The sequence below is a fragment of the Marmota marmota genome, unplaced genomic scaffold (genome assembly GCF_001458135.2).
Source record: "Marmota marmota marmota unplaced genomic scaffold, marMar, whole genome shotgun sequence".
NCBI classification, from domain to species: Eukaryota; Metazoa; Chordata; class Mammalia; order Rodentia; family Sciuridae; genus Marmota; species Marmota marmota.
The window spans coordinates 10562641-10574884 of NW_026000283.1; the positions used below are offsets into that span (position 1 = coordinate 10562641).

General features: G+C 38.7%; 1 protein-coding gene across 1 annotated transcript in view; it reads right to left on the reverse strand.

Moving 5' to 3' along the window:
• Positions 1-492: 492 nt before the first annotated feature.
• Positions 493-12244, reverse strand: part of Slc25a43 (solute carrier family 25 member 43) — a 44653-nt gene continuing 32901 nt past the window's right edge. The window contains exons 4-5 of the mRNA XM_015498550.2: positions 1857-1991; positions 493-1171 (exon numbers count right to left, since the gene is read on the reverse strand). Coding sequence (XP_015354036.2) covers positions 971-1171; positions 1857-1991 — 336 coding nt within the window. The 3' untranslated portion in view covers positions 493-970. The remainder of the gene's footprint in view (positions 1172-1856; positions 1992-12244) is intronic.

A 12244-nucleotide genomic window follows, 5' to 3' on the forward strand; every position in this document is an offset into this window, starting at 1 on the left:
AAATGAGTAGATAGGCACTATTTGAAAAGGTATAGTTATATGAATTTTACATGAAATCTTCAATGTGGAACAATCATGCAATTTGACTTTTAAAAATTCAGTACAGATTATTAGCCTAAAGTGCTTTTATTCTGTTACATTTTTAGGGGGACTGTGTCAAATGTTCCTTTTGATTCTTCCTAGGCAACTAGGACATCTTGTGAGAATAACATGATTAAATAATTTATTTTCAGGTTAGGCTTGCAAAGCAAGTGAAAAAGGCAGAGAATTCAGGCCATTTGAACTATACGTGATTTTAGTCAGAAGATCTGTGGGGCATAATTATGCAGTCATGGTAAAAACTGCCTTCCTGAAGCACAGATTCTAAGCCTAGGATGCTTCATATTTCAATAGAGGTTGGTTCTACTATGGTGTGGCTAACTTTAAAAAAGTTAAATGTTTTCATTTGGTTTCTGTTAAGGTCTAATCTATATTATAGAGTGCGCTCTCAGAAGTTAGCAAAAGTTATGAATTCAAGAACAACTGGTATGGGTTCAGGTGAAATGACCAAAACTAGGCCAGCAGTTTGTGTGAGCTTTGCATCAACTGTGAGTAACCCTGTGGCTGAGTTTGTGACATAGATTCTACTTGATCATTTCATCTACTTGTTACTTGAGCTGTCGTGGCAATGCCCTTTCGTGTTGTGTTTTTATTCAGAAGGTAAATTGCACATTTTGTCACTGCTATGTGTTGGTTATAAAATCTGGTAGGAGGCTGTCAAGACATAGTAGTGTTGAGAAACTTCATGGCACAGGTGTTCACAGGGACATTAGTATGGGGCTCTAAGGACGTATGTGGCCAAATTGTGTAATTTCCAAAAATAGCAACCAGAAATACCCTCTTATTACTCTTCAAGAGGATAATTATGAGACTACATTTATCTCCAATTTCAACATGTGTTTTGCTAGTGCACTTCTAGTTCCATTCAGTTCTACAGTGTTGGTTTTTTAGACTTCAGTTTTCCAGTTTTGAAGAACTTCCTTAATTCCCTTAATTCTTGGGGCTTCAAACTCTGGTCCACTCCTGGGGTCAATTTATAGCTCAAAGGAGACACGATGTAACCATTTTGATAAAGACAGATTCTCTTGCAGAACTCAAAAGTGCTAAACATAACTCCAAAATATGGAACTACCTGTTAAAACAGAAAATGAAAATTGTGTTAAAGTCTTCAAATATCAATGTATCTGCATCAAGACAAATCAGGACAAATTGACAATAGCTGTGGGCAATACAACATGGTAATTGTTTTTGAAATTGGGGAAAGGGCAGAAAGAAGGCTGGCACAGTATGGATGGGGGGAGAGGGATGACAGCAATTGAAGGGCATGCTCTGAGCAAACAGTGGGCCTGGATTAATACGCATGTAGACACCTGACACTGCCTGTCAATATGTATGCTGGCCTTGATTGGAATCATTTATATATCAGCTAGTGCAAAGTTAATTCAGAGTTCTTAACCTTAACTTCTGGATCATGGAGTTCTTTGGGAATATGATACACACATGCACACACACACAAAACACAGTTTTGCAGACAATTTTAGGATGAGATTAGGTTCCCCTAAGTGGTCCATGAACCCCAATATTAGGAACCTGTAGACTAAATGCTCTTCTCATCTAGGGTGGGAGAGAAGATGATCCACCACTGCACAGGGTCTCCTCTCTTTAGGGTTGACAACCAGCCTGCATCTATGGGCCTTATGCTACCATCAGTGCTAGTTGGTGTGTTTCCATGTATACTGTATGAGTGGGCAAGGTGACAAAGAAAGGGGGTAGAACTGGAAGAGGCAGAGAGGCAATGGACTGGTCACCCTTCTCACCTTCAATAAGTTGGCTGTCAATCCATTCCAGAGCCCCAGTACCCCTTGGGCCTTCACTATCTGCCGGAAGCAGTCCACTGCTCCTGAGAAATGGACATCTACACCTCCATAGTAGGGAAGATAGGGGCTCTGAGCCTGGCAAGAAATAGAAGGTGGGATGAAATTATTTAAATGCCAGGAAATAAATGTCCTAGTCAAAGAAGCCAGGGTCGCTGGACTCTGAATGTATGCTCCTGGCCAAGATGACGGCAAAGAATGGCTACCACAGGGACTTGCTCCATAGACTTAGAATGAATATTAACATGGAATAAAACCATGATGCTCTGTTCATATGCTTATGGTTTATTTCACTTGGAAGGAAGCTGGCATTTGGGACAGAATTGATTTTATGCTTACATTCCCTCTCAGCCTATGCCCTCTGGAAATGATAACATTTTTAGGGGGATGGGGTGTACTGGGGATTAAACTCAGAGGCACTCGGCAATTGAGCCACTTTCCCAGCCCTATTTTGTATTTCACTTAGAGACAGGGTCTCACTGAGTTGCTTAGTGCCTCACTTTTGCTGAGGCTGGCTTTGAACTCAAGATCCTCCTGCCTCAGCCTCCCAAGCTGCTGGGATTACAGGCATGTGCCACTGCACCCAGCTTGGATATGATAGCATTTTAGAGTTTATTTTTCTGGTTTTGAAGAACTTCTTTAATTTTCATTAATTGTTGGGCCTTCAAAATCTGGTTCAACCCTGGGTTCAATTTATAGCTCAGGGGAGACAAAATGTAACCATTTTGATAAAGGCAGATTCTCCTATAGAACTCAAAGGTGCTAAACATAACTCAAAATATGGAAGTAGATGTTAAAACAGAAAATGAAAGTTATGTTAAACTCTTAAAACATCAATGCATCTGTAATGAAGACAGATCAGGGTAAACTGACACTTAACCTTTTTAGTGCCTTCCTGAAACTTTGTCATAACTAACCTGTCTCCTGGGAATCTATAAAGTGGGGGCTGCTTACTTATTTCCCTATATCACAGTTGTCACAAGGTGGGGAACAGAGTGATAGTGGTGTTTTTGTAGCTCCCTGTTGCTGTTCGTAGACTCTTACTCCTTCATTCTCACGCCAAAGTGTTCATCTGGGGCTCATGTTTCTTAACTGCATTTGTTGTCCTGCTATCATCTACTGACCTCCTGGCTACTTTTCCACATTCACTGAAGACTGTATGACACCTGATGGCTCACCCTCACCTAGCCTCACCATCAACTTAGATAACTTTTTTAAAAAAAATTATTTGTTATATATGACAACAGAATGCATTACAATTCATATTACACATACAGAGCACAATTTTTGTATTTCTGGTTGTACACAAACTAGAGTCACAGCCTTTGTGTCTTCATACATGTACTTAGGGTAATGATGACTATTGCATTCCACCATCTTTCCTACCCCTATACCCCCTGCCTTCCCCTCCCTCCCCTTTTCCCCTTCGCCCTATCTAGAGTTCATTTAATCCGCCCCCACACACAGCATATTATGGATTGGCATTCTTAAATCAGAGAAATAATTTGGCATTGGTTTTTTGGGATTGGCTAACCTCCCTTAGCATTATCTTCTCCAACGTCATCCATTTACCTGCAAATGCCATGATTTTATTCTCTTTTATTGCTGAGTAATGTTCCATTGTGTATATATGCCACATTTTTTTATCCATTCATCTACTGAAGGGCATCTAGGTTGGTTCCACAGTTTAGCTACTGTGAACTGTGCTGCTATAAACATTGATGTGGCTGTGTCCCTATTATTATGCTGTTTTTAAGTCCTTTGGGTATAGGCCGAGGAGTGGGATAGCTGGATCGAGTGGTAGTTCCATTTCCAGTTTTTCAAGGAATCTCCATACTGCTTTCCATATCGGCTGCACCAATTTGCAATCCCACCAGCAATGTGTGAGTGTGCCTTTTCCCCCCACATCCTTGCCAACACTTATTGTTGTTTGTATTCTTAATAGCTGCCATTCTGACTGGAATGAGATGAAATCTTAAAGACCTTTGTTTTGATTTGCATTTCTCTAATTGCTAGAGATGTTGAACACTTTTTCACATATTTGTTGATTGATTGTATATCTTCTTCTGAGAGGTGTCTGTTCAGTTCCTTGGCCCATTTATTGATTGAGTTATTAGGTTTTTTGGTGTTAAGATTTTTGAGTTCTTTATATATTCTAGAGATTAGTGCTCTATGTGATGTGTGTGTGGTAAGAATTTGTTCCCAATTAGTCGGCTCTCTATTCACCTCACTGATTGTTTCTTTTCCTGACAAGAAGATTTTTAGTTTGAATCCATCCCATTTATTGATTCTTGATATTAATTCTTATGCTATAGGAGTCTTATTAATGAAGTTGGGGCCTAATCCGACAGGATGGAGATTTGGGCCTACTTTCTCTTCTAAAAGACTCAGTGTCTCTGGTTTAATTCCTAGGACCTTGATCCATGTTAAGTTTTGTGCATGGTGAGAGATAGGGGTTTAATTTCATTTTGATGCATATGGATTTCTAATTTTCCCAGCACCATTTGTTGAAAGGCTATCTTTTCTCCAATGTACATTTTTGATACCTTTGTCAAATATAAGATAACTATAATTATGAGGGTTAGTCTCTGTGTCCTCTATTCTATACAATTGTCTACATGTCTATTTTGGTGTCAACACCATGCTGTTTTTTGTTACTATTGCTCTGTAGTATAGTTTAACTTCAGGTATTGTGAAGCCACCTGCTTCACTCTTCTAGCTAAGGATTGCTTTAGCTATTCTGGTTCTCTTATTTTTCCAGACGAATTTCATGACTGTTTTTTTTTTTCTATTTCTATGAGGAATGTCATTGGAATTTTGATTAGAATTGCATTAAATCTGTATAGTGCTATTGGTAGTATGATCATTTTGACAATATTAATTCTGCCTATCCAAGAACAAGGGAGATCTTTTCATCTTCTAAGGTCTTCTTTAATTTCTTTCTTTAGTGTTCTGTTGTTTTCATTGTAGGGTCTTTCACCTCTTTCATTAAGTTGACTCCCAAGTATTTTACTTTAAAAATATTTATTTAGTTTAGTTTTAGGTAGACACAATATCTTTATTTTACATTTATGTGGTGCTGAGAATCGAACGCAGTGCCTCACGCATGCTAGGCGAGTGCACTACTGGCATCAGCTATGGCTTTAAACACCATCTACAGGGACATGACTCCCAATTCTTTATTTTCAGCATTGATTTCTGCCCCTGAGCTCCAAAACCAAGCACTCAACTGCCTACTGGACCTCTCCACCTGGACAGCACTCAAAGCCTTGACACACCAAGAACTATTATTGGCTGTCTTCTTCCTGGGGTCAACTTTATTTCTTTTCTTTTTTTTTTTTTTTTCTGGTGGTGTTTAGAGATGGATCCCAGATCCTTGTGCATATTAAGCAAAGCAAGCACTTGGCATTGAGATACACCCCCACACCCTTTTGTAATTCTTATTTCAGTAAATAGCCTCACCATTCAACCAGCTGCCCTGAGGCAGAAACCTGAGAGTCCTTTATTTCATTCACTCTTACTGCCCTCTCCAGTCAATCATTAAATCCTAGCATTTTTATCTTCTAAATCTAGTATTTTTCAGATCCATCTCTTCCTCTACATCCTCACACCTTCCTTAGTTCGTGCTACCTACACCTCATGCACACATTACTGTGATCCGATCTTAACACTGTAGCCAGAATGTGCTTCTATCATTTCAATTTGGATCACTGACTCTGTCCCTGACTTTCTGCCACCTAAAGGATGCAACTCAAGCTTCTTAGAATGACATACAAAGTCCTTAAGGACAACTTTTCCAGTATTAAAAGCATTCTTCACCACAACCATACTAATTGTGTTTCTTAGCTCTTTTTTTTTGCACTCCAATTCTCTCCTCTGAAGGCTTTGTTATTACAATATTTATTGAAGGGCTGGGGGCACAGCTCAGAGGCAAAGCACATGCATAGCTTGCAGGAGGCCCTAGGTTCCATCCCCAGCACAACAACAAAATAGGGCTGGGGATGTGGCTCAGTGGTCTAGTGCCCTGGAGTTCAATCCCTTGTATTCCATACCCAAAATGTCACTGGTATTTTGATGGGAATTGTATTGATTCTGTAGATCACTTTTGGCCATATGGCCATTTAAGGATATTAATTCTGCCTATCTATGAACACAGGAGCTCTTTCCATCTTCTAGTGTCTTCTTCAAATTACTTTTTTGAACATTTTGCTTGTAGAGGTTTTTCACCTCCTTGGTTAGATTTATTTCTAGGTATTTTATTTTTTTGAAGCTGTTGTGAATGGAATTATTTTCCTGATTTCTCAATGGGTTCATTATTGGTATATAGAAAAGCTATTGATTTTTTTCCTTTAATTGGTTCTTTTTATTTACACATGAGTATTCATTTTGGTATAATTATAAAGTATGGAAAATAATTTGTTCTAACTCAGTCCCCTGTACTTCCCCTTTCCCTCCTCTCCTTCCTCCCCTGTACCTGAGAAACTGATGTGACTCCATTTTTGAGAAACCAGCTTCTACCTCAAGGCCTATCCTAAGGAAGGGGGTGTGACCCTTGTCCTGGGAAAAACCCACAGAGCACTCCTAAGCACATACCCACCCTGCTGAGTTGTTTGTCTGCAAATAACAGGAGAGATCTACAGCACCAGGTGTCCCTGACTCAGTTAGGCTAGGTGAGGACCCATAGCAACCCCCTAGCAACCACCAATCAGCATGAGACAAGGAAAAATACCTGGGATGCCAGATGAGCCCCCAGTAGTTTATGGTGGTTGATAACATGTTGGGAAACCATGTAGTTTAGCACGTACACCCCTCGTGGCCTAAACCAATCAGTTCAAACAATCCCCCTCTTGTACTAACCAATCACCCCTACCCAACTTGTTCCCACAAGTGAATGTGCTAATCAATGTTAAGAGTTGTTATTTGACTTTCCCGAGGTATGGAATGATTTGCTGTGTGATGTTGTGACGCATAGAGTATCCCCAAGAAACCTATAAAATCTCACTGAACAAAGGAACAGGACTCACTCCCTGGGACTGCTGCGTCTGAAATGTTTGTGAGTCCAGGCTTGAGCTTGCAATAAAGACTCTTGTGTGATTGCATCGGATTCGGCTCCTGGAGGTCTATTGGGGTTCACGAATCTGGCATAACATACCCTTCCCTCTACTTTACTGATCTTTCTGCTATATACTTATGGGTTTTTTTAATATTTATTTTTTAGTTTTCAGCGGACACAACATCTTTGTTTGTATGTGGTGCTGAGGATTGAACCTGGGACGCACGCATGCCAGGCAAGCGCGCTACCGCTTGAGCCACATCCCCAGCCCCTATACTTAAGTTTTTAAATTAGTGTCTTGTGCACTTAACTTTCTTATATGCATATATGAATATGCCACAGTGAATCTCACCATCACATACATCCATAAGCTATTGATTTTTATGTTGATTTTGTATCCTACTATTTTGCTGAATTTATTTATCAGAAGTCTTTGGGTAAAGCCTTTGGGATCTTCTAAGGATAGGATCATATCATCTGCAGGGAAATTTGACTTTTTCCCTTACTATTTGCTTCCCTTTTATTTCTTCCTTTTGCCTAATTTCTCTGGCTAAAATTTCAAGTATTATATTGAATAGGAGTGGTAAAAATAGACGTCCTTGTCATATACCTAATTTTATAGTAAATTCTTTCCAGTTTTTTTCCATTCAATATGATGCTGGCTTGTCATATATAGCCTTTATTAAATTGAGGCAAGTTCCTTCTACCCCTAGTTTCTTCAGCATTTTTAATCATGATGAGATTTTGTCAAAGGGTTTTTCTGCATCTATTGAGATGACCATGTGATTTTTTTTTTACCTTGATTCTATTTATGTGATATATTACATTTATTGATTTTGCAAAAGTTAAAACATCCTTGCATCCTGGGATGAAATTTACTGGATCATGATGTAAGATCTTTTTAATATGTTGTTGAATTCAATTTGTAAGTATTTTTATTAAAGATTTGTGCATCTATGTTTATCAAGGATATTGCTCTGTAATTTTCTCTACTTGATGTGTCCTTTTCTGGTTTGTGTATCAGGGTGATACTGGCTTTGTGGAATGAGTTTAGAAGTGTTCCTTGCCTTTTATTTCATGGAATAACTTGAGGAACATTGATGTTAGATATCCTTTAAAGATGGTAAAATTCAACTGAGAATCCATCTGGTCTTGGGTCTTCTTTGTTTCCTCATTCTTTCTTTCTTTCTTTCTTTATTTTTTTTTTTGGTGCTGGAGATTGAACCCAGGACCTTGTGCATGCGAGATAAGCACCCTACCAACTAAGCCATATCCCCAGCCCTGAGCTCTTCTTTGTTGGAAGGCTTTTCATTACTGCTTCAATCTCATTGCTTATTATCGGTCTATTTAGGTTTTTTATATCCTGTTGGTAGGTCATATGTGTTTAAAGATCTTTTACAATTAAATATTCTTTTTCTTAAAAATTGTGTTTTAGTTGTAGTTGGACACAATATTTTGTTTATTTTATTTTTATGTGGTTCTGAGGCTGAAACCTAGTGCCTCATGCATGCTAGGCAAGCTCTCTACCTCTAAGCCACTACCTCAGCCCCAATTAAATATTGTTTGTGAGTACACAATACAAAATCCAAAAGTTGCCATAAGTGTACATTAAAAACTAATACTCCCCACCCTTTGTTCCTTAGCCACCCAGTTCTTCCCAGAGACAACATTGTTGTTACCAGTTTCTTATCTGTATCTTTCCAAACTTAGTCCATGCAAAGATCTGCATAAACATGCACATTTATGTTCTTTTGGGGGGTGGTAATCAGCAGCATACTACATATACATTTATGCACCTGTTTTTTTAACCTAAAACTGTATCTTGGAGATGACACCATATCAGTCCAGATGGATCTCTCACATATTTTTTTTAACTTGGTTATATACCTTTATTTATTTATTTATATGTGGTGCTGAGAATCGAACGCAGTGCCTCACACATGCCAGGCAAGTGCTCTACCACTGAGCCCCAGCCGTCTCTCATATTTAAAAAAAAAATATTTATTTTTTTAGTTGTAGTTGGACACAATAGCTTTGTTTTATTTATTTATTTTTATGTGGTACTGAGGGTCAAACCCAGGGCCTCGCACTAACTAGGTGAGCGCTTTACTGTTGAGCCACAACCCCAGCCTGTTCCCACATATTTTTAAATTGTGACATAGTAATCCCTAATATAATACCCTGTTTCTTTACTCCCATTTGTGGACATTAGATTATGTCCAATCTTTTATTATTACTAAACATGCTATAAGAAATATGCTTGTAATATACATCATTTCCCACATATGCAGTATATCTATAGAATAAATTCTTCTAAGTAGGATTACTTTGATCAAAGGGTATATGTGTTTTACACCTTTATACATATTGTTTAAGCTTGGCATGGTGGCTCATACTTGTAATCCCAGAAACTTGGGAGGCTGAGGTAGGAGGATGGCAAGTTCCAGACCAGCCTGGGCAACTGAATGAGACTCTGTCTCAAGATGAAAAATCAAAAGGAGTAGGAATATGGCTCAGTGGTAAAGCACCTCTGAGTTCAATCCCCAGAACCAAAAACTAAATTAACAAATTATTAATTAAATTATTTCAGTATTCATGGAAAGAATGGTAACCAAAATGTTACCTCTGTTGGAAGGCCTTTATGAAGTTTATCACAGAAATGTTCAAGTGATTTGAAGTATTTGTTCTTCATTTTCATCTCCTATAAGTTTTTTCCTTCTTTCCTTCTCTATATATTAAGCACATACTATGTGCCAGGCATGTTAGTAGGCTTTAGGGATAAAACCATGGACAAGACAGAAGCTCATCACTGCCCTCATGGTATTTGTAGTTAGAGGTGGGGCAACGGGGGTAGAGACACATGAAAGGAATAATTGCACAATAGATCATTACAAACTGTGTTAAGTGTCCTGACGAAGAAATACAGGGTGACCAAAAGTGTTCAAGAGGCTCCTGACTTAGTCTGGGGATCTGAGACTACTTTCCAGAGAAAGGGCTATTTATTCTGATCAATAAAACTGATTAGCTGCTGGGTGTGGTGGTGCATACCTGTAATCCCAGTGGCTAGGGAGGCCAAGGCAGGAAGATCGCATGTTCAAAGCCAACCTCAGCAAAAGTGAGGTGCTAAGCAACTCAGTGAGACCCTGTCTCTAAATAAAATACAAAATAGGGCTAGAGATGTGGCTCAGTGGTTGAGTTCAATCCCCCATACCCCAAAACAAAAAAAAAGACAGATTAGCAAGGCAGAGGAAATGGCAGAGCTGAAGTCTTAGAGGCAGGAAGGAACATGGAATCAGACTAACAGTAAAGAGTATGAGCTGAAAGGGTCTTCAAGATAATTTCATTTTAATCTCCTCTCTTGACAAATGAGGCTACAAAGGTTTAAAGAGGTAAAAGACTTGGCCAAGGTTACACAAACAGTGGCAGAGCCAGGCCTGGCTCCCTTAATTTTTTTTAGATGATATCATCCTGCAGAATCCAGTATTCTCCTGAGAGCTATGGATCTGAACTAGACAGCTACATTTTATTAGCCTGGATAGTTGCCTGGGTTTGTATAGAAGGAGGAATTAAGTACAGGTCCTTGTGACAAGCAGCCTGATGAGCTGTTTCTTTTTACTAGCAAGATACGGTTTGGGCAAATGGAGATCTAGCATTCCAGTCTAGCAGGTTGGTTTGGTCTTTAGCATACTTGTCTCTTCTCCAAGTTTAGCTAATTATAATAATGACCTTAATAAGAGTGTTTACTTATTTAGTGCTTGCTATATGTCAAATACAGTTCTAAAGACTTTGCATGTATTAAATAATTTAATATGGACAACAATCTGACAAGGTAGGTGTTATTATTACCCCACTTTACAGATGAGGAAATTAGGGTTCAGAAAGGCCAAGGTATTTGCTAAAGGCCCCAAAGCTAGTAAATCACTCCAGGATGTCTAGCTTTCCCCAAGTACTCTTAGTGATTTTAGCAGGCCAATGGTCTGAGCCCTGAGCTGCATGTGCTGTGGAAGGCCCACACCAATGGGTGTCAACTTGGATACATATCAGAATCACCTGGAGAGCTTGTAAAAATGCTAATGTCCAAGACTCACCCTAAGTCAGTTATATGGCAATCACTAGGGGGTGGATCCCAGCCATTGATGATTTATAAAACTTCAGCCCTGGTTAGGCTTAACATGAACCTAAGGGTTGAAAAGCACTGGTATTGGACTGTGATTGTAGCTCAGTGGTAGAGCTCTTGCCTAGTGCATGTGAGGCACTGGGTTTGATCCTCAGCACCATATAAAAATAAATAAATAAAATAAAGGCATAAAAAATACAGTAACATTAAAAAACTGTTTAAAAAAAGAAAAAAGAAAAGCATTGGTATTTAGCCTAATCATCCCTTCATCCTTTGGGGGTGACCAGTAATATATGCTTGCCTTTATGTTCTGGATACCCATTAATATGACACTTGTAGAGGCACTTATCCATACCATGCCAAAAGCTCCAGTCTTCGAATAAAGAATCCATTCAACAAGGCATGATGACATACATCTGTAATCCCAGCAACTTGGGAGACAGGAGAATTGGGAGTTGAAAGCCAGGCATAGCAACTCAGTGATATATTTAGCAACTCAGCAAGACCCTGTCTCTAAATAAAACATTTTTAAAAAGAGCTGAGATGTGGCTCAGTAGTTGAGCACCCCTGGGTTCAATCCTCAGTACCACAAAAAAGTGGGGCGGGGAGCACAAGGTAGGGAGAGAAACCCAACTCAAAGCTAGAAAACAATTCTAAGGGCCTGGGGGTATAGTTCAGGGATAGAATGCTTACCTAGCATGTGCAAAACCCTGGGTTCTATTCCCAGCACTGCAAAAACAAAAACAAAAAGGACAAAAGGAAGAAAAAGAAAGCAATTANTTTATAGACAGGGTCTTAAGTGAGGCTTATATTTTATTTAGGGCTTTGCTCAGTTGCTAAAGCTGGCTTTGAACTCGCAATCCACCTGCCTCAGCCTCCCAAGCCACTGGGAAGGAATTATAAATTTTTAGGTGTGATAATGGTAATCTATACAGTATATATATATATATATATATATATATATATATATATATATATATATATATATATATACACACACACACACACACACATATATATATATATATATATATACATATATATATGTATGTTATATATATTGTATATAGATAGGTAGGTAGATAGATATATTCCCTCTAAGGAGCCATTATAACTTAAAGAAACATAACTACATATTCACAGTCAAATTGAAATGCTATC